We start from the raw sequence: 25,363 nt of genomic DNA on the forward strand, positions 1-25,363 counted from the left end.
GCTCCTTCCTCCCACAATCTGCAATGCCCATGTGAAGGAGAAAGCACATCCAACTCCACGGAGGGCCGCTTTAAAAGTTACAGGATGCTTCTGTGGGAAACCGTTCTCTGGAGGAATGGCTATGCCTTCCCTGTTGGGAGGGGGCATGTGGATGTGAACGGGTGCTAAAGTCCCCCACCCTTTGTGGCGTGGCCAGTAAACATCACCCCCTCCCCAAAGAGAAGACAACAGAGGGGATCAATCTGCATCCAGTTTTGCACATCCTGGTGTATATGTAGAGGTACAAATCTAGAAAGAGTCCTGCAGTTTAGATAGTGATGTAATTCATCTTAATCCAGTGGGAAAGCCTGCAAACAGGTGAGCTGTGCGCCTGCTCAGCGCCTCCTCCAGAACCCTTGATGGGCAGATTCAAGCTGTCCCTATAATCCTTCTTTAAGGTCCTTTACCTTTAAACCAGACTGAGGAGCCCTCCACACGGTCTGCTCTGTGCCCCCAACCAACCAACTAGCCTGCAGCTTGGTGGTGGTGAACACTGGACGCCTCCAGAGACACTTCATCTTGTGCATTCCTCATGATTTATGCTCCTGATGCTACTCTTTGCTCCTGCAAAAGTTTTGGGGCAGGCATGCGGTTTCATTTCCAATCAGTGCGGGTCCCATAGCCTCCTGTTGAACTTTCATGCCACAAACATTACATGGCTGGTTTCGTTTTTTGGTCATCCTTTTATTGCACCACAGTGCAAGGGTGCCCCTTCCGGGCGGCAATAGTACAAAACAACTGATCAAGCAAAATAGTGCTTGGATGGATGGTCCAGTATAAATCCACCATGAATGCCCTATTATTGCATCAATGACATGTTGCAGAGCACACCTGCAAAGCCAGCAGACGAAAAAACACTCTGGAGGGGACTTTGGACTGGGCCATTCTTCAAACAGAGGACACCTCCAAATAGAGGACTGCTCTCAGTAAAAGAGGAGACACAGCCACGCTGCACTCTCTTCTGCTGAGGGCTTTCTTATAAATGGAGCTCTCTTCGCTATAGTCTAGTATTATGTATCGCTTGATTGTAAAGAGAACCTCTAAGCAGTTTACAAACAAACAATAAAATTATCAATAAAAGGGGGAATTAAAAACAGGAACTTAAAAATAAAAAAAATAGCTAAAATCTAGAATAAACCAAAAACAGATTGAAACACATATTTGGAGAGGCTTGCCTGAACAAAAATGTTCTTAGCAGGTGCTGAAAAAAGTACAATGAAGGCTCCTGCTGGATGTCAATAGGCAGGGAGTTCCACAGTGTAGGTGCCGCCACACTAAAAAGATCAACGTCTTACAAGTTCACTCACCTTGCTCATATCACTGTACTTGAAGCATCTAACCTTACTCCCCATCCCAGCTTTATACATCATTGAGGCAGGGATGGATTTAGTGGAAGACTGCATAGATGTTGGGTTGTTGCCTTTGGGGCCCACCTTTCACAGACCAGCTACTCAACTCAGCACTCAACTGCTCAAACAAATCAGACAAACGAGTCATCAGGCATGTGAGTAAATACTACAATTTCCCCAACTCAGGGTCCCAGTGCTAGCCTGAGGAGGGGACTGATCCACATGATGCACCAATCCCCTCGCCCTCAGCACCCCCTCCCACACTGCCCTGGCCGGAGGACGTGGTGCTTCCATTAGCCTCGGAGTCCGACAATGATTCCCCTGGAAACTCTCCTGTTGCACCACCATGCAGGAGCAGGTGGCTGCAGAATAGGCCTTTAAATATGGCAAGCAGCTCTCCCGGGGGAGCCGAGCCAATGGAAGGGAAAACTGTGCCAGCCTCTTTAAAGCTTCAGATAACCCCAGGTGTTGGCTGAGCAACACCTTCACAAGCTCAGCAAGTAGGGCTGGGGCTCCATCCGAACCGGATAGTGCAAATGTAGAAATCTTCATGTGCGAATGTACCGAACGGGGGTAAATAATGCAGGCACATTCTGCCTAAAAATGCAATTAAAAACAAGGGATTCAAAAGTCAAACAAACGGAGATTTTTTCCAACATGTGTGACACTTCTCACCTGGGCTACGGTCTGGTCTAGGGCCAGCCAGGGCCGGATTTATGTACAAGCTAAACAAGCTGCAGCTTAGGGCCTCACATTACGAGGGGCCTTGCGTCAGAAAGAAAGAAAGAAAGAAAGAAAGAAAGAAAGAAAGAAAGAAAGAAAGAAAGAAAGAAAGAAAGAAAGAAAAACCTTTATAACATTGCCACCAGGAAACCATAAACATCATACAAAATGAAGATCATTCTTGGTGGGTATGAATATCATTGTTGCGGCTTGCTTGCCGACAACAGTGAACAGCAAAGAACTCTATAGAACGTCGTACACATGCGGCATTTTGGATTCTTGCAGAAAACAGCCTGCATGTATATATAAATTATATTATATCTAATTTATATATGACAACCATATATTATATTGTTTAATTGTGTTATGTGTTTGACAAACTCCTAAATAAAGAATGTGCACATGTATACCTTGCATTAATACCTATATTACGTGGCTATTAAATTCCATTTAATTGTACAGCTCATATTTTGCATTTCAAATTTTGATTATTTGTTGAAGAGGGAAGGGCGTCACTCATGTTATAGTTTAGGGCCACAACAAGTTTCAATCCGGTCCTGGGGCCAGCCCTGGATTGGAACAAAACCCACAAACGGGTGTCATCGACATCTCGTTTGACCTGAATTGTGGGTTGCTTGTCATGTTCTCCATAGCCACTAGATGTCTCTCTTCATCATGCAGAGGGATGCCAACAGTTGCAATAACAAACGGCCAGCTAAGGGTTGAAAAGGTGCCTCAGGCAATGATTGTACATCAAGGATGGGGAAATGTGGCTAGTCCTCAAGTTGGACTACACCTCCCATCATCCCTGATGATGTGCTGGATGGGGGTTGATGGGAGAAGAAATCCAACAGCATCTGGAGGGCCACAGGTCCCCCATCTGTGTTATAAATCCAATGGGGATGCTTAGGAGTTGATTCTTTTCTCTGCAAGGCCATGTGGTACCCTCCAGACTTGGCTGAACTCCCATCAGCCCCAGCCAGCATGGCCAATGGAGAGGGATGATGGGAGCTGTAGTCCAGTAATAGCTGGAGGCCACCACATTGGCTATCCCTGCCTTAGGGAAACACCTCTGCATCTTAGAAGAAGCATCCTGTTGGCTGCTTGCATAAATGCCACCGGGCTGCAAAGCACATGGGAGACATGCTCCACTTAACTCTGAAGTGCTGTGAATCATTTTGGCTCCTTTTCAGACACACTTCTGTTATTAATTTATTGAATGGATTTGATTTCCCCCCCCCCCAAAAAAAAGATTAAGATCCCACATTGGAAATTTAATGTGACTTTGGAGTGTAAAACTGATCAGTGTCATCCATCTAAAGAGACTGCAGTACTAACTGCAGCAAACCAACTACTGTGGCATAGAAAAATCAGTTTTCCAAGAAAAAAACAATCCACAGGACATTCACAGACGCCTGCCTAAACAGGAGAGACGCCGTCTGGCTTCTGAGAGAGGAGGACATCAGATCCTGCTGGACCTCCATTAGGTGAGAATCTAGCAGTTGAAGGAGTGTAGGCAAGAAAGCTTATTACACCAGTAGCTGGACCCATAGATCTTAGAGGGCACGGGGGAGGGAGGGGGAAGGTTTCTAAACCTTAGAGCAGGGGCTCCCAAACTGTGGTCTGCGGACCACTGGTGGTTGACAAACTTCATTCAGATGATCCACGGCAAGTCTGTGGATTTGCGGTTAAAGATGGAAGATGACACATCCATTGCATTGAATACTCATATTGATTATTACTTGCATTTATATTGCTTCTCTTATGTCCTATTCTGCACTTTATTGTATTGCAGTTTGAATTCTATGGGATCACGATTGCAGCAACAGGAAGAGAAATCATTCAGTGGCCCACGAAGTCTAGCAGTAATTTTCAAGTACCCCATGCGGAAAAACATTTGGGAACCACTGCCTTAGACTCTATGATACAATGAGCCCGGCTTGTATACAGTGTAAAATATAATTGCTAGCACTTTTGAGTTGTGCTTGCATGCCATCACACCTCCAGTGCAAGTTATAAAACTCAGGTCTTCTGTGCTCCTGGTGGACCCTTGAAATGCAGTGGGGAGGGGGCAGTATTTTTGCGACAGCTCCAGCTTCCAAATAGTCTTCAAGGGCAATTCCACACAGATCAGATTGCAGCAGTCAATCCTGCCAGAAATCACAAAGGACAGCTACCGGATCCCTACTTTCTCAGGGATTTGAATCAGATAGGACCAACTGCTTTGGGCTGAGGTTCACACATCTCTCTCCCCTTCACCCAGGCAAGCGAGAGTCACAGAGTTCAAGGACACATTCTAGTCAGGCAAAAACACGCGGAGAGGGTGCAAAGCAGGGAGGGGTGTGGCCAGGGGAAAAGGGGTGTGGCTGAGGAGGGGTGTGCTTGAGGAAGAATCCTGAGGGCCAGCTAGAGAGGCCTGGAGGGCCGCATTCGGGAGTAAGGCTCCCTAACCTTGCCCTAAAGGCCAGCCAGATCAAGAGAGCAGCATTCAGTGCCAACTCCATTCCCCAGTTTTTAAGAATATCTCACAAGGGGTGAGGTGCTGTCTCCTTTCTTCCCTAAAAAGCATAAAGGAACACAGCTGCCTTGCATTCTTTCTCCTCTAGGCCTCGATCGTACTGATTTCCAGATGTTTCCAAGGTACCAGCTGTGGGTCACCTGCAGGCTAAATCAACTTCAACTCAGGACTGACCTACGATAAACTAGCAATGTAAACAAGCCAGGGCTGGAAGAACGTGTCGATTTATTTATGTAGGCCTTTCCCCCCCTTTTTTTTCTTTAAATTGTCTGTCCCCCCAGGCTCAGTGAGGATATCAATCCTCTTATAGAATATAAATATAAAAATCCTCCATACAAAATATTCAAAGTCAAGATAAAACTGCAGGGCTAAATGATTCCCATCCAAAACTACTGAGCAGGCTTTCATATCGGTTGGCATCAATGTCTCTTTAAATAGCCTTAGAGCATAATAGCCTATAAATAGCAGGCTTTGCCAACCTGGCGCCCTCCAGATGCTTGCTGGAGCTGATGGGAGTTGGAAGTCATGACATCAGGAGGGCACCAGGTTGGCAAAGTTGGCTTTATTAACTCTGAGATCCTCCACTCCGTCATGGGTTTCCACTCTGCCACCCCCACCACCCCCGCCAGAGCACGCCTCTACGCATCTACTCAGAAGTAAGTTTGCCTAGGATTGCTGCTCAAGTCTTATTTAATCATTTATTGCTGAGGCTGAGGCTGCAAACCTAACCCCACTTCCCTGGGAGTAAATCCCATTGAATTCAGTGGGGCTCACTTCTGAGTAGACATGCAACAGATATGTTGCAGGAAATGTTGTCATGGATCATCCATTATTTATTTTTCATTAAAGTAGCCACAGGGCAGACTGAGAGGCTCTGAGTGTGAATCAGCACTAGGGTTGCCTGGTTCATGGCCTGAGACTGATCCTGTATCTTTAGGAGAAGAGAAAGTCAGCCAAGTGCAGGTGTTCTTGCAACACTGTAATGAGAAAAACCACAAAGTGGAATCCTCCCTTCCCCCTGCACAACTTTTAAAGATACAGAAGACCTCTTGGAGGCTGACAACCAAGAGGTCTTTTGTATCTTTAAAAGTTGAGCAGGGGGAAGGGAGAGTTCCACCTTGTGGTTTTTCCCATTACAGGGTTGCAAGTGCACTTGGCTGACTTTCTCTTCTCTTAAAGATACAGGATCAGTCTCAGGCCATGAACCTGGCAACCCTGCTCTGGCCCCCTGTGGTTTCCAGCAAATGGCAATCAGAGACATACGGCCTCCCACTATGGAGGTAGAGCATAGCTATCATGGCTAGTAGCCATTGATAGCCCTGTCCTCCATGAATTTGTCTAATCTTCTTTTAAAGCCATCCAAGCTGGTGGCCATTACTGCATCTTGTCGGAGCAAATTCCAGAGTTTGACTATGCGCTGAGTAAAGAAGTACTTCCTTTTGTCTGTCCTGAATCTTCCAACGTTCAGCTTCTTTGAATGTCCACGAGTTCTAGTATTATGAGAGAGGGAGAAGAACTTTTCTCTATCCACTTTCTCAATGCCATGCATAATTGTATACACTTCTGTCATGTCTCCTCTGACCCGCCTTTTCTCTAAACTAAAAAGCCCCAAATGCTGCAACCTTTCCTCATAGGGGAGTCGCTCCATGCCCTTGATCATTTTGGCTGTCCTTTTCTGAATCTTTTCTAACTCTACAGTATCTTTGTTGAGGTGAGTTGACCAGAACCGCACACAGTATCCCAAATGAGGCCGCACCATAGATTTGTATAACGGCATTATGTATTGGCAGTTTTATTTTCAATTCCTTTCCTAATGGTCCCTAGCATGGAATTTGCCTGTTTCACAGCTGCTGCACCCTGGGTCAACATCTTCATCGAGCTACCCACTACGACCCCAAGCTCTCATTCCTGGTCAGTCACTGCCAGATCAGACCCCATGACAGCATATGTGAAATTAAGATTTTTTTGCCCTGACATTCATCACTTTACATTTGTTTACATTGAATTGCATTTGCTGTTTTACCGCCCATTCACTCGGTTTGGACCTGGGAGAGATTCTTTCGGAGCTCTTTGCACTCCCTTTTTGTTTTAACAACTCCGAACCATTTAGTGTCATTAGCAAACTTGGCCACCTCACTGCTTACCCCTAACTCTAGATCATTTACAAACAAGTTAAAAAGCACAGGTCCCAATCCTGATCCTTGAGGGACTCCACTTTCTACATCCCTGCATTGGGCGAACCGCCCATTTATTCCTACTCTGTTTTTCATTTCCTTGTCAGTTCCTGATCCACAAGAGGACCTCTCCTCTTATTCCATGACTGCTAAGTTTACTCAGGAGTCTTTGGTGAGCTACCTTCTCGAAGGCTTTTTGAAAATCCAAGTGCATTATGCTGGGCCTGGGAACCAAGAGGTCTTCTGTATCTTTAAAAGTTGTGCAGGGGGAAGGGAGAATTCCACCTTGTGGTTTTTCCCATTACAGGGTTGCAAGAACACCTGCACTTGGCTGACTTTTTCTTCTCCTAAAGATACAGGATCAGTCTCAGGCCGTGGACCTGGCAACCCTAAGTGCAATCCTTCCGATGCCTACTTAGACTAGGGTGGCCACTAATGCCTTGGCCCAAAGAGGCAAGGCACCACCACAAGATGGTGCTGATTTGCATAACATTCGCAGATGCCGAGGGCCCCTGCAACCCAGAGGGGCCCTGAAGGGTCCCTCCTTTGGGTGGGAGGGTAGCACTCCAGTTCCATGATATGTGGCAGCATCAGCTCCCGTCCCTGTCGCAGATGGCTGAGAGGGAGTAGCCAGGCTCCCTTCGCATGCTCTGCCTACCTTTCTTGTTGTAGTGCATGTGCTGCACACGCGTACCTGCCATCAACCAAGATGGCAGCGGAAGCTTCTCTAAGGGGCTGATGCCCCCGCTGCCATCTTGGTTGATGGAAGGCATGTGCGCCTGGAGTGTAGCTTGCATGGCTGCCATCAACCAAGATGATGGTGGGGACAGAGGCCCCTTAGGGAAGGCCCTACTGCCATCTTGGTTGACGACAGCAGGGCGCACGTAGCACGCATGGCATTCATGCTGACGTGGCAGGAGAGGAAAGTGTGCCACACCCAATGGGGAATGCACGTCCAGGCTAGGCAACAGCCACAATTCAAACGAAGGTTTTACTTATTTTTTAAAGAAAAGAAGCCATTCTTGGAGGACGTACAGCATAACAGTTCAAATGGATTTCTGCAGGGTGGTGATATTCCTGGTTGCAGTTGGCCTGGGATGGCTCAGACGGGTAAGATGTTGAAGCCAGAGGGTCCCCAAACTGGGGAGTGGAGGGACAGGGAAGAAGGGCATCCCTAGGGGAGAGAAGGATGTTTACTGGGGAAACTGCCTGGCGTGCAGGAGGTCCCAGGTTCAATCCCTGGCATCTCCAAGTAGCGGTGGGAGAGATGCCTGCCTCAGGCCCTGGAGAGCTGCTGCCAGTCAGTGTACTGAGCTAGATGGACCAATGGTCTGACAATGGCATAAGGCAGCTTCCAAGGTTCCGTATATTCTGTCAAGTGTATAAAATACAATTAACTGAAACAACAGTATCAAAATAACATTCCTTTAACATCTGTCTGACAGGCAGGAACACAACAGGTGAAGCCATCTCCCATCAGAGCAGCTGTATGCTGGGGAAAAAGTGATGCCTGTTAAAGAGGTGGACCCAGTGTGCGGCAGCTGGGGTCTAGCGAGGGGGGGGAAATTTGGGCATTGCTCCCCCCCAAATGATAATTCTGCCCCCCTGTAAAATTTTCCTTCAGGCCCCAAATTTCTAGCATTGCAGTAACTTAAAACTTCAGTTGAGCTTTTAGAAATACAGCTCAGGCATCCAAAGAGAGGGTCAGGGCAAACTTACCAAGGGAATGTGAACATGGCAAATATAAGAGTGAATGGTGTGAATGAAGTGAATACAAATCTTAATGGAGGGGGGGGAACGAGCTGGCAAACCTAAAGGTTTGCAACTGGAGGAAGGGAAGGCACATAGGACAGTATTGTTATGCACTGCAGAGCATCTCCCCTTCCCTTGTAGTGCTCAGCCAGCCTCTGAAGGTGGTGAGTGTTATTAGTGCATCTGGTGGGTGTGCCTAGGCTTTGGGGCCTTGACTGTGCAGCAGCCTAGCCTAGTCCAGTCCAGGGTAGGACCTGAGAAGCAGAGAGGTGAGCGAGCTGGCTCTCCAAGGCCCAGGAAGCCTCATCAGACCCCTAAGAACTTAGCCCAGGCAATGGGGTGCTGGAATATTGTATGTACGTACGCGTTTGGGAGGCATTTCTTCCCCAGTTTGTTAAAATAGTTGAAAATATATCCTTTCACTCCTGTCAAGCTGGTTCCATTTCAAAATGGTTTTGAAGAGTATATTGTGGCTAGAGCCTTAGTTGCAACAGTTTTAGACCTCCACCCAGCTGTGCAAGTTATCATTATAAATAATTCACCTAATTTAACTTTTCTCATGTGAACTTATGCACTACCAAAATAGGGCATGTGACATTTGCTCGTAGAGCCATCAGAAGCAGGGTTAGTTGACCGGCCCAGGACCTTTCTGTAGAAAAGAGATTGTGTGCTTATATAGTTAATTCTAGTGCCTGTAGTTCAGAGAGATGTATAGTTCCTATGTGATATGCTGTCAAGCATTTCCTTATGAAAAGTGATGTTTATGGGTATTAATTTAATTTTTAAAGTGAAATTTCTCTTAATTGCTTTCCTGGCATGGCCAAGGAGACCAGGATAGTTAGTTGCGAGAAGCAGTTGCCTCAGGAGAACTGAACTCATAGTTCATGAGCTTACTAAAAACATAGCACCTGTACAAGGAAGCCTTTCCATGCCTGTACACTTGATAACCAGCAGGACTCACCTTTGGTGCAGCTACAGCTATGTGAGAAAATCCATTCTCAAGTTTGACGCATGTGCTGACACCATACAGGTGTTCAATGCTTCATTAGTAATCTTGGCTTTTGAAAGGAACGTATTTGGAGGAATTTCAAGTGAACAGTTCCTCTGTAAGTTTGCAGAGAAGTCACGGCGCATTAAACTTTACTAACAGTTCAGATCATTATGGCAGGATGACTTGCACAATATAAATTTCCTTCCTAATCACTGTTAGTTAGCTTACACAGCTATTTTGCATGTGGATAATATTGTATTTTAATTTATTTGCTTTTTTGTAAACTTCACAACTCATTGTTCCTAATTAAAATGCATGTTTTTGTTATGTGCCTCCAAGTCGACTACGACTTATGGCGACCCTATGAATCAGTGACCTCCAAGAGCATCTGTCATGAACCACCCTGTTCAGATCTTGTAAGTTCAGGTCTGTGGCTTCCTTTATGGAATCAATCCATCTCTTGTTTGGCCTTCCTCTTTTTCTACTCCCTGCTGTTTTTCCCAGCATTATGGTCTTTTCTAGTGAATCCGGTCTTCTCATGATGTGTCCAAAGTATGATAACCTCAGTTTCATCATTTTAGCTTCCAGTGACAGTTCTGGTTTGATTTGTTCTAACACCCAATTATTTGTCTTTTTCGCAGTCCATGGTATGCGCAAAGCTCTCCTCCAACACCACATTTCAAAGGAGTTTTGTTGTTGTTATGTGCCTTCTAGTCAATTTTGACTTATGGCGACCCTATGAATCAGCAACCTCCAAGAGCATGTCGTGAACCACCCTGTTCAGATCTTGTAAGTTCAGGTCTGTGGCTTCCTTTATGGAATCAATCCATCTCTTGTTTGGCCTTCCTCTTTTTCTACTCCCTGCTGTTTTTCCCAGCATTATGGTCTTTTCTAGTGAATCCTGTCTTCTCATGATGTGTCCAAAGTATGATAACCTCAGTTTCATCATTTTAGCTTCTAGTGATAGTTCTGGTTTAATTAAAATGCATAAATTGGGGGGGGGTTTGTCAGTACCTAAGAAAACGTTTCCCCCCAGAAACCTCTTTTATAGTGACCGATGCGCCAGCCTTTCTGCCCTCCCCCTCCAATTTTTGTCTCTGCCCACCCAATGGTCTCATTACACTTCTGGATAGCTGTTGGTAGACCTTTCCTTCTCCAGAGAAGGGCTGTAGCTCAATGGACGGCATCTGCTTTGCATGAAGAAGGTCCCGAGTTCAGTCTGGGTAGGGATGGAGAGATCTGCCTGGTTCGGTTCTCTCAGTCTCTCATTTTTCCAATGTTAAATTCAGTTCTCTACATTTCTACAGCGATCTGCGATTTTTTTAAAGAAAGAAATCCTCATGAACATTCTCCACTATTTTGGTGCGAATTTCTCCAAATAAACACATTTTTGTAGGCAGTTTTGACAACAGGACACATTTTTGCAAGCCATTTCTCATCACTTCATGCCTTTTTGCATGCTATTTTCACTCATATATTCATTTTTATACACATTCCCCTAATATATGCATTTTTATAATATTGTTTAGTTGGCAAACTGCATCCCAAAATTCTAATAAATGCGAATTTCAAAGGATGGCTGGGTTTCGGTTCTCATATTGTTTCAGAAAGTGGGAATCTGATACATTCTGCTTGAAATGCGAACTGAATTGAAATTCTCACCCATCCCTATCTCTGGGTAAGGATGGATAAAAGACGTTTCTCTGAAACCCTGGAGAGCTGCTGCCAGTCAGTGTTGACAATATACTGAGCTAGATGGGCCAATAGTGTGTCTCCATATAAGGCAACTTCCTTGGCTCCTGCAAGGAATTTGCCTAATCCCCTTTAAAAGTCCTCAAAACCAGTGGCTCTCTTACCACATCTCGTCTCTATGAATCCCACTGCTTAATAGCTACATGCTGCTGGACATGTTGTCAGTTCTGAAGCTATCATGGATTGACTTTGTCAAATGTTCTCCAACTTTGACTGTGATGGGAGAAGGGGTCTCCCGATTTCCACAGGCTGCTGCTGATGGCAAAACAGTCCCGTTAGGGGCCAAACTCAGTTTGTTGTGAAAGATCCATAGTTCCCCCCAATGTAAGGTTTGATCTATGGTTGAGAACAGCCCAAGTGAATGAAGTGGTGATGGAGAAGTGGCTGGAATCAGAGCCACAATGCTCTCTGTGTGTGCATGGATTTGTCTTTTTCCTTTTCATCATTTCCTTAATGGGATCTGACCCCCACCCATGAAACTGATATTAGCAATGGGAGAGGAATCAAGTATCCAGAGGGGTGGTGGTGGTCAAGCAGGTTGGGGCGATATAAGCTGGGACTCTGAAAGGCCCAGAGAGCTATTATAGGGACGTAAGAAGCTGCCTTATGCTGAGTCAGACCATCTGCTTCAGTACTGACTACAATGACTGGCAGGATTCCAGTCATAGAACATTCCCAGCCCTGCCTGGAGCTGCTGGGGATTGAACCAGGGGGCTTCTGCATGCAAAGCAGATGCTCTCCCACTGAGCTACCACCCTTTTCCATACTAGGAATGGAGGGAGCCACTTTATACTGAGTCAGGTCAACTGTCCATCTAGCTCAGTATTGTCTACACTGACTGGCAGAGGCTCTCCTGGGTTTCAGGCAGGGAGTTTTTCCTAGCCCTATGTGAAGATGCTGAGGATTGAACCTGGGAACTTCTGCATGCAAAGCAGATGCTCTCCCACTGAGCTGTGACCTTTTCCCTTTCAGACTCTATTCTGTACTGGAACAGATGCTGAAACCTAGACCACGGGTTCCCAAACTGTGCTCTGTGGACCACCAGTGGCCTGCAAGCTTCGTTCAGGTGGTCTGCAGCATGTCTGCATTAAATATGCATATTGATTTTAACAGAGCTTGGAAAAGTTACTTTTTTTGAACTACAACTCCCATCAGCCCCAGCCAGCATGGCCACTGGATTGGACTGATGGGAGTTGTAGTTCAAACAAGTAACTTTTCCAAGCTCTGGATTTTAATGGTATTTTTGTTGCTTCTTTCATTTCTTATTTTGTATTACAATCTGAGTTCTATGGAATGAGACCTGTAATAAAATAAAATACAATATAAGGGGGGGGGGAAAGCAGTAGTAAAAATACAATAAAAATCATATAGCCAGGGCCAGGGCCATCTTGGTGGCAGGGGCATCACCCCCTTAAGGAAGCCTCGGCCGCCACCTTGGTTGATGGCAGGCATGCACGTACATTCACTTCAAGGAAAAGGTAGGTGGGGTGTGCAGGCAGATGTTGGGGTCCAGAGCAGGCTGGTGCCCAAGGGCCCCGGCATGCCTGACACCATCCCTGCATACATCGGCTAGGATAGCACATTACAATTGCTACAACTGGCAGAAAAATAATTAAATGGGCCACCAAGACCATCAGCAATTTTCAAGTGGTCTGTGCGGGGAAAAAGGTTTGGGACTGACCTAGACAATATCTCTTTCTTACCTGCAAACTCTACCCCATTGGTTTAGTTCATTAATGCTAATGATAATAAAATTAAAAATACCTATTCTACCTTTCCACAATGGAAACTCAAAGAGTGTCTTACAACATCCATTAAAAATCACAAATGTGACTGCACCATAGATTTACAGAAAACCCTTGTGATATGATACCATTGGAAGTCACCGCCAACAATGGAGTTTCCACTCTGCCTCTGCCCAGTTCCACAACTTGGATTTTCCCCAAACATTACCAAATGCACCAAAAATCTGTGAACAGATTTTTTCTCTCCCAAATCAGGCTAACATATTTGGTGAGAAATTCTTTGAGGAGACCTCCCCCACCTCTTTTTTGGACAAATATTTGTTTGTTACATTTATGTACTGCCTATATAAATATTACAGGCTCTGAGTAATTTGCAACAATCTTGCAGCATGGTCCAGAGGTATTGTTAGAATTGTATTGCAGGTTGGGGTTGGTCTGAAGTTGAGTCAGTAGCTTACAACAACCCTGCAGTGTTAATCCTACCCCCCCCACACGTGTTGCATGTTGATCTGAAAGTAGTATACAACAACTCTGCTGTATAGTTCACAGATATCCCCTATTGCAGGTTGGGGGCCTGTGTTGAGAGAGAATTATGTAAAGCAGCCTTGCAGTGCAGTCCATTGTAAGGTGCGGCTAAAGATACTTAGAACTCCCAGTCAAAAGTCCCCCATATCTCTTGGGTCATACATAACAACAGGCCAAGCTACTTAAATTGCCCTCCCCTTTCCCCTGCCAAATCAAGCATTTACTTGCATGCAGAAATTTGTGCTCTGTTGAGCTGTATGCAGACTGATTGCGCCTTTAAAAGGAAAGCAAACAAAAGCATTAAGTTACAGCAAAAGTACCTGTATTTAATGCTAACTTTTGCTTCTTTTCCCCCCCAGCCCCCTCAGCCAACTCAGGTAGCACACACATGCCAGAGACATGCTACATTTTCTTGCAGAGCCAGTTGAGTGGCATCTTTCAATCTGCACACCATCTGCCTTTCAGTAACCACCGCTGCTCTTCTTATTCACATCTGCTGTTCCTTCTTTATATTCCAAACAACTGGAAAGTATCCTAATATTAATACTTAAAAAACCTGTTCCCCCACTTATTAAGAAAATATGAGCAGCCCTGCTGGATCAGGCCAGTGGCCCATCTATTCCAGCATCCTGTTCTCACAATGAACAACCAGGTGCCCATGGGAAACTCGCAAGCAGGGCCTGGGTGCAAGAGCACTCTCTCCTTCTGCAGTTTCCAGCAACTTCCCGTCAGTAAGCCAGATGCTGGAAACTGCAGGAGGGGAGAGTGCTCAGGTCCTGCTGGTGGGCTTCCCGTTAGCTCATCTGGTTGGCCACTGTGAGAACAGGCTGCTAGACTAGATGGACCATTGGTCTCACCCAGGAAGCTCTTCTTATGTTCTTATTTAGAGGCATACAGCCTCCAACACTGGAGGCTGTATGTAGCCATCATGGCTAGTAGCCACTGATAGCCTTATCCTCCATGAATTTGTCTTTTGAAGCCATCCAAGTTGGGGGCCATCACCATTCCACCAGATGGAATATTGTGGTAGTGAATTCCAGAATTTAGCTATGCTCTGTGTGTGAAGAGGCACTTTCTTTTGTCTGTCTTGACTTTTTCAACATTCAGCTTCATTGGATGGCTCAAGTTCCTAGTGCTGAGAGAGGGAGAAAAATGTCTCTCTGTCCACTTTATTCACATGCTGTCTGATTTTATACTCATGTCACCCCCTTTTTGTTGTTGTTATGTGCCTTCAAGTCAATTACAACTTATGGCGACCCTATTAATCAGCAACCTCCAAGAGCATCTGTCATGAACCACCCTGTTCAGATCTCTTAAGTTCAGGTCTGTGGCTTCCTTTATGGAATCAAACCTCAGGTTCATCATTTTAGCTTCTAGTGACAGTTCTAGTTTAATTTGTTTTAACACCCAGTTATTTGCCTTTTTCGCAGTCCATGGTATGCGCAAAGCTCTCTTCCAATACCACATTTCAAATGAGTTGATTTTTCTTATTCACTTTTTTCACTGTCCAGCTTTCACATCCATACAGAGATTGGAAATACCATGGTCTGAATGACCCTGACTTTAGTGTGCAATGATACATCTTTGCATTTGAGTCACCCCCTTACACACTGTATTTCTAAACTGAAGATCTGCATAATGTTGTAATCTTTCTTCACAGGGGAGCTGCTCCAACCCCTTGATCATTTCGGTTGCACTTTCTGGCATCTTTTCCAGCTCTATAATATCCTTTTTATGGTGAGGCAACTGGGGGGGGGCAACAGCCAGTGTGGTGTAGTGGTTAAGGTGTTGGACTATGACCTGGGAGACCAGGATTCGAATCCCCACACAGCCATGAAGCTCACTGGGTGACCTTGGGCCAGTCACTACGTCTCAGCCTCAGAGAAAGGCAATGGTAAACCCCCTGTGAATACCACTTACCATGAAAACCCTATTTGTAAGGTCACCATAAGTTGGAATCAACTTGAAGGCAGTCCATTTCCATTTCAACTGGGGGGGGGGAAATAGGATTTATACACTGATGCATATTTCCCCAGGATTCCATAGCTAACAGACACATCCCCAATACCTTAGTCTCTTAAGTGGCTACAGGCCTCCCAGATCTCCAGACAACACCAGCAGTCCTGTCAACACATTCCACAGACGAGCTGTATATGAAGAACTTTTCCCCCTGAATTCATCAGATTCAGACCTGGAGTGGAAGAGTTAAGATTTGCCATGAAGTTCCTCCTTAAAATGGTGAAGGTGGATGCCTGCAATTCCACATGCAATTCAGTTAAAACAACGCCACAGATTAAGACATCAGCAGCTGACACATTTGATTTGACGATGTAGGCAGTCAGGCTAATTCTTTGCCTAATTTGTTGTTGGTTGATATTGGACTGAGTGGATATGAGGCTGGAGTGGGCAAGTGATGAAGTTCAGTAGTTGGCTGAGTGAACCTGGTCGACATCTGATTAAATTAAATCCAACAAACATGAACTGGTGTATACAGGCTACCCGACACAATCTAAAGAGAAACCAGACTGAAATGAATTGCACCAGCTCAACAACCTATCTGAAACAAGCTCAACCAAGGTGCAATTCATTCAGCCCAAATTGTTAATCGTTGACTCAAGGATTGCCTAGGAAAGTAATCCTAGTGTTAAATGAAATTAATCAATTCAAACTGAATTACACTTTATTGTCCTAAGAGGCAAAACTCTGTCTTTGGAGACAAACGATTAAAGGCACAACAGAGAGTTTCTGAAAGTTTCTGTCTTTGGGCCCCTTTCAGTTCTCCCCCCCCCTCTATTTGGTAAAGGAAAGGCATATTTGAATTCCAGACAAAGAGGGACCTCTTCCAAAATGGGGGAATATTATTTTCAGAAAATGAAATTCAGAGTTGCCGTCTGTATTTCCTGTTCTTTAACAACAGCTGGGTGTGCAGAAATCAGAAATATGCACACTCATCTTACACAATGACAATTTCTGAGGACTGGGGTCTACTAAAGAAGGCATCCATCCTACCAACATTAACATTCTGTCTTTCTCTGAAAATTAGCATATGGATGAAAAAATTTGGCACGGGATTCCTCTTTGTGCAATGCGCCAAATACTCTCAGAGGCAGCATGCTTCTGAATACCAGGTGCTGGAAATCTCAGCAGAGGAGAGTGCTCTTTGCACCCAGGTCCTGCTCACTGGATTCCCAGAGGCATCTGGTTGGCCACTGTGAGAATGAGACGCTGGAAAAGATAGGTCACTGGGCTGTCTTAAGTCCTTTATAATTGTGGGAACGGGTTTTCACAGTATTAATGTTAATTAATATCAATATTAATGTAGCATATGGTATTATCTACATAAACACCTGGTCCAAACTCTGCAAACTGAACCATGGCAGGCTGGGGAGATCATATGTTTAAGTGCTTCCTTGCATTTAACAAGCCACCCTTGTAAGTAGAAATCTAGCACAGCAGGGAACCGGCGAATGTGCTAACTTTTAACTGTCAAGGAGCATTCAAAATGGTGTCTGCCTCCTGAAGTGGTACAGGCACTGCAGATTTCTACCACCTCATTCTGCTGGATGCTCATCTAATTGCTGCCAGGGATGGGGTTTGGTAGCTGGTTCCTATCCGTGTGAATTCCGACAGTGTGACTTTCAGTCCGCAGTGCCATTTCATCCTGCCATTTTTTTTAATTCCCAATTGTTTGTGCAATTGCTAGTTTGTGTTTTTTTCCAGTGAAAAAAAATAACGTAATTGCTAAAGAAAATACTTATGCTGTAGGCACTTGTTCGGCTGAGATAAGTTAAGAATGCATCAGCTTAGAGGAAAGCTTATTATGAAGACAATAGTGTGAAATTGTGGAATTTTTGTTAAAACCGTGCCAGTGAGAGGCATGACCCGCCGCAAGAAATCAATGCCGGTCCGAAAACAATGTGGATTGTTGGATTATGTCAAAATCTGGTAATGAATCCAATTTAGTGAATATTCTCCCCCATCTCTAATCGCCACACACAGCCATAGTGACAGGGGGCAGGAAGAAAAACAGAAGATTGTTGAGACCTGGCCACTCAGTCCCGAACTCTGAATTTCCAGCTTTCAAAATTTCAGCCTTGCCCTTTCCCCATCCTGTATCCTTCTCCTTTGCATGCATGATGAATGAGATAGACTCCAGCTTTTTGCTTCAGAACAAACCACAGTTTGCTGTGACATTTGAATATGGAACTGGCTGCATTCAGGCATTCAGACTAGCTTTATAAACCATGGCTTATGAAGCAGTGGCCAGGAACGATGGCTGTATGCTCCTTCCTCATCATGGATGAACCCCTTGGCCGTGCACTGCTCCCTTGCTGGTTCCTTTGCCACTTGCTAGGGATGGAAGGAACTGTCCAATTTCTCATTTTCTCATTTTTCTATACTTAAATTCAGTTGTCCACATTTCTTCAGCAATTGGAGATTTTTTAAAAAATCCTCATGAACATGAGCATTTTAGTATTAATTTCTCCAAACAAACACATTCTTGTATATAGTTTTGACATACACATATTTTTGAAAGCACCATCTCCTAATGGCATGGATTTAATTATTTTTCCCCACAAATACAGTAGTGTACTGGCAAATTCAGAAGTGCAGGGTCAGTTCATGATAGTCACAGCCACACACACAACCTTTTTTGCTCCTAGATTCAGAATGAGATCCTTGCTAATGCCTTCTCCCACTACAACAGACATCTCTAGGAGCCAATCAGCATGAAAAGCAGGAGTCTTAGCTGCTGAAAAGAGTCTTCTCAGTGGCTGACTCACCTCCTTTCACTCTAACTGACTCCGATCAGCAAGAAAGACAAGGAAGCATATTAGAAGATTGACTCCCTTTTCATGCTGATTGGACCCACCCAAGACCCTGCACGACTATACTCCTGCACAAATATATTCATTTTTATACACATTTTCCCTGAATAAGTGCATTTTTCTAACATTGTTGGCTGGTGAACTGCACTGCAAAATTCAGGTAACTGCAAATTTTGAAAGATGGCTGTGATTCGCTTCTCATATTGTTTTGGAAAGTGTGAACTAGATTAGCGCTTTTGTTTGCTGCCCTGGGCTCTTGTCAGGAGGAAGAACGGGATATAAATCAAAGAATAATAATTAATAATAAATAAATGTGAACTGAATCAAATTTCTCTCCCATATCTACTACTTGCGCCCTTATCTTGGCACGGAGACCCTGGTTTGCCTTAAGCCACTACATTCTAACCACCCGGCCAGATCCTGTATAATTATTTTGGTTAGTTAACCAACATTAAACCAATATAACAAGGAAATAAGAACATAAAGACAGCCCTGCTGGATCAGGCCAATGGCTCATCTCGGCCAGCATCCTGTTCCCACAGTGGCCAACTAGCTACCTGTGGGGAACCTGCAGCCAGGACCTGAGCACAACAGCAACTTTCCCCTCCTGCGGTTTCCAGCAACTGGTCTTCAGAAGCTTACCGCCTCCAGATGTGGAGACTGCAATGTGCAAGCAGAGATCTGCAGGCCAAAGCTGGAGCATAAGAGGAAAATATTCCACCTTAAACATCACAGTGAGTCGGAGCCTGAATCCAACAGGGTTGGCCAGGACACTGTCTGAAATCTTGGAGAGCTGCTGCCAGTCAGGGCAGACAATATGGAGCTACATGGATCAATGCTCTGCTTCAGTATAAGGCAGCTCTCTATGTTAAAATGATAAGGGAGAGCCTTATAATCATATTCCCTCAAAAGCCTGGGAGAAGAGGTACATCTCAGCCTGGTGCTGAAAGGGTGTCAACGCCAGTGTCAGGAGGGGTTCGCTGGGGAAAGCTGTCCTTAGATGGGGGTGAGAGCACACCTGAAAAGGCCCCATCGCTTGTCACCACCCTCTGAATCACTCTCGGGGGGCAGCTGGAGAATGGCCCCAGATAAATGGATGCAGGGTCTGGGCATGTTCAAGTCAAGAGAGGTGTTCTCTTGCAAAAAGAAAAAAATCCTGGGAACTGTAGCATGTTAAGGGTGCTGGGAATTGTAGCTCTGCGAGGGGTAAACTACCGTTCCCAAGATTCTTTGGGAGGGGGCAGGAATGTGTTTCAAATATGCTTTAAAGGTATGGTGCTTATGGAGCCTTAATCTGGTGCATTCATAGATTTTACAACACAAGCTTACTTTGGAAAACAACGTGCATCAGAGGGCAGCTAGAACAGCCCTCCCTTTCTTTAGGGCTGGAGTGGGAAACTGTATCTGGCTAACAGGCCAGATCCTTATCTCCCCCCTCCCACCCCCTCATCATTTGACAGGAGAGCTGGGCCACGGGAATCACAATGACATCAGGTGACCCATTTTTGCCCACATGATTTGAAATCAAAATGCACAGGCAGAAAAGTGTGCATGGCCCTTCTAAAGTGGCAGCAACTTGGAAAGCCTCTTCTGTGGCACTTCCCAAGCACCAACAACCAGCTGATTGTGGGCACCTCCGGTTAGCTGATTGGCATTGTTTTCAAAGCAGCAGTGACTGGTGGCTCCAAGTCAGTGGGGCACTGGAATCCGCTCTGGGTTTTAGTCTGAACTATAAAGGAGCTGTCCTAGGCGCTGACAGCTTCTTGAAGGTTCAGACTAAAATCCGGAGCGGATTCCACTGCTCCACTAACGTGGAGCCACCAGTCGCCATTTGTTCAAAGCCCCTTTTGTCCAAGTCCTCTCTTTAGCTGTCTCACGACATCAGGTGTAGGGAAGGTGAGCATAGCTTGGATGAAATGCCCAAGATGGGGAGACCTGATGGGCCTAATTTGGTTTGTGGGCTGTAGGTTCTGTACTCCGGGCTTAGGGCCTAAACTAAGGGTGCCATCCTATGCATGCATGCTTATTTGGAAGTCCCATAAAATTCACAGGGACTAACTTCTGAGAAAACCTACACAGGATTGCACTGGAGGGCTTACTCTTTTTTTGCCAGAGCTTCGTCTGGGCATCAGAGTTCAATGCCTGTGTCTAAACTTTGAATCTATGAAGCAAGAATGGCTGCAAGGGCCCCCAAGCAGAATGGGTTGGGCCACTCACCAGAGAGAATCCCCACATCCCAGGGATTACAGTTTCCAGATCCAAGGGTACATTTGCATCATATATTTAAAGCACATGACTTCCCCCAAAGAATCCTGGGAACTGTGCTTTGTCAAGGCTGCTGGGAATTCTAGCTCCATGAGGGATAAACTACAATTCCCAGGACTCTTTGGGGAGAAATAATGTGACTTCGGTGTACTTTAAATGTATTTCCTCCTTTGTATTTATCATATATATATATATATATATATATATATACCATCTTTCTGATGCAAAACTCAAGGCAGAATATCTGGAGTTCCTAGGTGGGAGTCCTAGATCTGTTTCTGGTGGCAGCAGAACATGCCCAGGGTCTAGAGTATTTTGGAAAGGAAATATTGCATGGCTAAAATCTTTTGTACACTTCCCTAGAACCCCTGTTGATCTCAGTGGGACTAAAAAGCTCCAGATGTTCTAACCTTTCCTTGGGAGTCGCTCCATCCCCTTGATAGCTATAGTTGACCATTTCTGCACCTTTTCTAGCTCTACAATGTCCTTTTTGAGGTGTGGTGACCAGAACGGTACACAGTATTTGTATAATTTGAGAGACAGTGTGCTGTAATGATTAGGGTGTTGGACTATGACAGGGGAGAGACCAGGGTTCGAATCCTCACTCAGCCATGAAGCTCACTGGGTGACCTTGGGCCAGTCACTGCCTCTCAGCCTAACCTACCTCACAGGGTTGTTGTGAGGATCAAATAGGGAGGGGAGAACCATGTACACCCCCTTGAGCTTCTTGGAGGAAAGGTGGGATATAAATGTAATAAATAAATAAATAATGGCATCATGACACCAGCAGTAAGTCTTTCCTAACCATGCCTAGCACAGAATTGGCCCTTTTCACATTTGCTGCTATGCAAGATTCATAATTAATTAATTAATCAATCAGTCGTCTTCCACAGATGAGTCTGAAAGCGATGTAGACAATATAATTAAAACAGCTTAAAAAAAAGCCTGCAACAGATATACTCCATTAAAACAACACATCTCTACATAACATTTACATAAAATGGGACCAAATAATCATTAAAAATAGCAATGAACACAGTCACATCCATCAAATGACGAAAATGTAGATAAAATTAACAATTTTTTTAAAAAAACCTGCATAATAAAACTCCAAGTTTAGTCAGAGCATGCCAAAAAAAAAAAGTTTTTAGCAGGCGTCGAAACCAGTGCAATGTCGGCAGGGGCTTCTACCGTCCGGAAACGCCAATTTTTCTCTCCTCTTCGTCTGTCCGCCCTCGGATCCGACGCTCGCCGACTTTGCAAACGCGAAGCGGCTTATTCCTCGCTCTGCCCGGGAAGGAGGGCGGGTGGGGGTGGAGCCGAAGAGGGGCAGGGCGGGGCCTCTGGGTCTGGCCCCGCCCCCTCGGCTTGGCCTCCTCAGCGTCCGCCCCGCCCCCGCCTCCCAGCTGGGCTCGGGCAGCCGACGGCTGCCTATAAAGCGGGCGCCTCGAGCCACCCGCCCGCTGATCCGGCTCCGCAGGGGAAAGAACGAGATGGTCAGCCCGCGCGCCGCAGCAAAATGCTGGATGGACACCGCCTGCTCCGCTGGCTCTGCTTCTCCGCCTCCTGCGCGCTCCTAGTGCTGCTCGCCGGCGCCCCGGGACCCTCCCTTGCCTACTTCGGGTAAGCCCTACTTCGGGGAAGGGTACCTCGCTTCGGGGGTCAAGCGGGCGTAGGATCGGGGCTCCCCACCACTCCGCTTCCACCTCGACGGGGTCTGACTCTGCAGGCGATCGGGTCGCGGTGCAGCGCTAGAGCGCGCTTCCTCGGGAGTAAGGGAGCCCGGGGTCCCTCCGCGGTCTTGCCGCGGGGCCCGACTCCCTTAGATCGGGCTGCAGCAGCGTGCGCGCTGAGCCGCGTGGAAGCGAGGCCGCGGTGGTTCGGTGCTGGCTAGCTCGGAAGCAAAGCGTCGCCCAGTATTGGGGTTTGTGTATGGGGAGCGGGGGCTGGCCGGCTCCGGCGGCAGCCCCTGTCCGCGTTTCCTCGCGAGCAAAGCACTGGTGGGGGGGGGGCGCGGCGCGCGCGGCGCGCGCGGCGCGGCTTTTGAGGAAACCTGCTGACAACTTTTCAACGAGCTTTTATGGAAGCCTGGCTCGCCTTTTGCAACTTTGCCCCTTCCTGCCTTCCAAAAAGCTCTTACTGCTGCGACTTTTTTTTTTTTTTGCTTTGCAAGGCTCTCTTTCTCGCTGCGTGCGCCCATCCCCGTGCCATCAAACCGGCCCCTTCCCCGTGAGGACCTCCGCCTCTCCGGGGTGCCGCTTGCAAGCCCTGCATTTGCAACTTTGGCTGCGCGTAAGAGCCGCCGCGCGCTTTCTCGCGCCTTCCCTGAGGTTTGGATGTAGGGCGCCTGCCGCCCCCCACCTTCCCTAGCGTGACTTGGCCGCGGGCCGGCCGGCCGCCTCTGTCTCCCTGAGGAGTGCCCCTTAATCCCGCGTCACCTTCCAACAGAAAGCGGCAGGTTCCTGCGGCGGCGGCGGCACGAGCCGCGAGCGCTTCTCTGCGGCGCGCAAAAATCATGCCGCAAAAAAGCGCTTTCTTGTGTGGCTTGACGCCCCCTCCCCGGTGCAATCTGCATTTCCCCTTTCCTAATGTCTCCTTCTTATGAATCGCTTCCCTCGCCCACGCCACAACCCACCACACATCCTACTTCGGTCGCGCTAGGAAACGTTTCCCAGACCCCCCCCCAAGTATAAATGCGCGCCCTGGGGGTCAGCCACCTTCTTCTACCTGCCGGCTCTTTCTCCAAAAGCCCTTCGCATGCATCTTTCACCTGCCTTCCCGCCCCTCTGGTTCTTCTGCAGATGGAATCGGGGCTGTTTACTGTACAGAGTAATCCTCTTTATTCTCCCCTGCCCCCCCCCCCATGGAAGCATTTGGGGTCTCATCCATCAGGCTCATTTCTAATTCCGTGTCCCATGCACAACTTGGAGAGCCAACCTCCTTAAAAAAAGAAATCTGATTGCGTTGAATGAAGGTGTGTCAGGGGCATGGGATGCTTTTTGATGCACATTTCCCTGCTCAATCGTGTTGCTCTCTGGAAAAATGGAAAGGGACTGCCTTCAAGTCGATCCTGACTTATGGCGACCCTATGAATAGGATTTTCAATGGGGTGTAAAAAGCAAATATCCTGCTTGATTCCCTGCCTTGCCCCCTCTACTGCTCTTTTAAAAGAATTGTGCCTCCCCTGTCCCCAAGAGATGCAGTCACTCTTCCCCAGGTGTGTCCAAAGATGGTTTTGTGCTCCCCGCTGCCCTCCCAGTTACCTTTCCTGATCTCGAAATAACAAGGTGTCTTTTCCCAGGCTAAAGGTATTACAGTGGGTGTTCAGGGAGAGGTGGCAAAGGTTGGGTGTGTGTGGCTGATTTGGCTCTCTATAAATGACCCCCCTCCCTTGTGCTGGGCTCCCTGTCTGTGATGCTAGCTTTAGGCAAAGACACCCCCCCTTGCATTCTGGAAGAGTATGCATTGCTTGTCTCGCTCCGCATTTCTCTGGAGGCTTCAAGAGGGACAGGTTTGCTATAAGACATTGTGCTGATCTGGACACACTCTTATTTATTTTTCTCTTCTGTAAGATTTAGCGGCCTGGTTCTGCAAGCTGACATTGGTTTTCACATATCTGTGGTCCCTTCTTCCTTTCTGTCTCCTGGTTTTTGCTGGCCCTGCAGTTTACTGCTGATGACTCCATTAGGAAGCGGGAAGACACACCAGATTTCTACCAGGGGTCATGGGACAGGTCGTCCCCTAAAGGGTCAGATGGCGCTACCTTGTGAGGCGGAGGGCTCATTGCAGGACAAATGGGGGCATCTCAATTGGCATCTCTCTTCTGTTTTCCGCAGTAGTGAGACTGACCACGTAAATGAGATGAAAAAAAGAGGGAGGGTTTCAGACGAAGATTGTTTTCTTTTTGGTAGTGGGTCTCTTATTAAAATTTGGATCGGTTCAGCCTTACAAACCAGTCCCCAAAGGACATAGTCCTCTTATTCCGTGCAGGTCTAGGATGGCTTGGAAGAGAACAGGCTTCTGCTCCTTGGGAGGACATCTTCCTTGCATGCAGAAGGTCCCAGGGTCAATCCTCAGCAACTCCAGATAGGGCTGGGAGGGACCCCTTGCTTGAAACTCTGGGGAGTCCCTGCCAGTCAGTGCAAACAACACTGAGATAGATGGACCAATGGTCTGACTCAGTATGAAGTTCATTTCTGAGCTGGAGGTGAAAGGCACTTTGCAAATGGGTGGTAAGAAGCCCCTGGAAAGAGCTGGCAGAACTACTTCTGCAACTTAGGCTGGGATCTTGCGGAAATAAGCATCGCGGTCCTTAAGAATCCCAATTATAGTGAGTTTTATCTTTGGGGAGTGCAACGTTGCTGGGTGCTGTGGACAGTGCGTGTGAGGCTTCTCTTCCAAGGGCCCAGGGAATGCATTTCTGGAGGGGTCTGGGTGCATTTCTGGTAGCCGTGGAGGGGGGCATGGGGCTACTGCATCTCTCTTCTCCCCCCCCCGCCCCAGCCGTAGTGATTACTCCTAGCATGTGTTTCCAAGTGCTGGCATTTGGTGGGCAGGAAATCAAAGAAAAGCAAGAATAAGCTTTTTTTCTTCCTGTATTTCATAAGACTCTTTCCACGTCTGGGAAAGTTCACCCTCTCCCCCCCCCCCAAAAGAACTTTCTAGCCTGTCATGGAAGTAGATCTCTCCTCCTCCCCCTCC

General features: G+C 46.6%; 1 protein-coding gene across 2 annotated transcripts in view; it reads left to right on the plus strand.

Moving 5' to 3' along the window:
- The first annotated feature begins 22,113 nt into the window (after positions 1-22,113).
- The window catches only part of WNT9A (Wnt family member 9A), a 76,709-nt gene continuing 73,459 nt past the window's right edge, over positions 22,114-25,363 (plus strand). The window contains exon 1 of one of the 2 annotated variants that reach the window (XM_061586888.1): positions 22,114-22,285. In XM_061586888.1, coding sequence (XP_061442872.1) covers positions 22,182-22,285 — 104 coding nt within the window. In that variant the 5' untranslated portion in view covers positions 22,114-22,181. The remainder of the gene's footprint in view (positions 22,286-25,363) is intronic. The other variant, XM_061586889.1, reaches the window with a different exon arrangement.

This window comes from Rhineura floridana, chromosome 10 (assembly GCF_030035675.1).
Source record: "Rhineura floridana isolate rRhiFlo1 chromosome 10, rRhiFlo1.hap2, whole genome shotgun sequence".
Classification (NCBI taxonomy): Eukaryota; Metazoa; Chordata; class Lepidosauria; order Squamata; family Rhineuridae; genus Rhineura; species Rhineura floridana.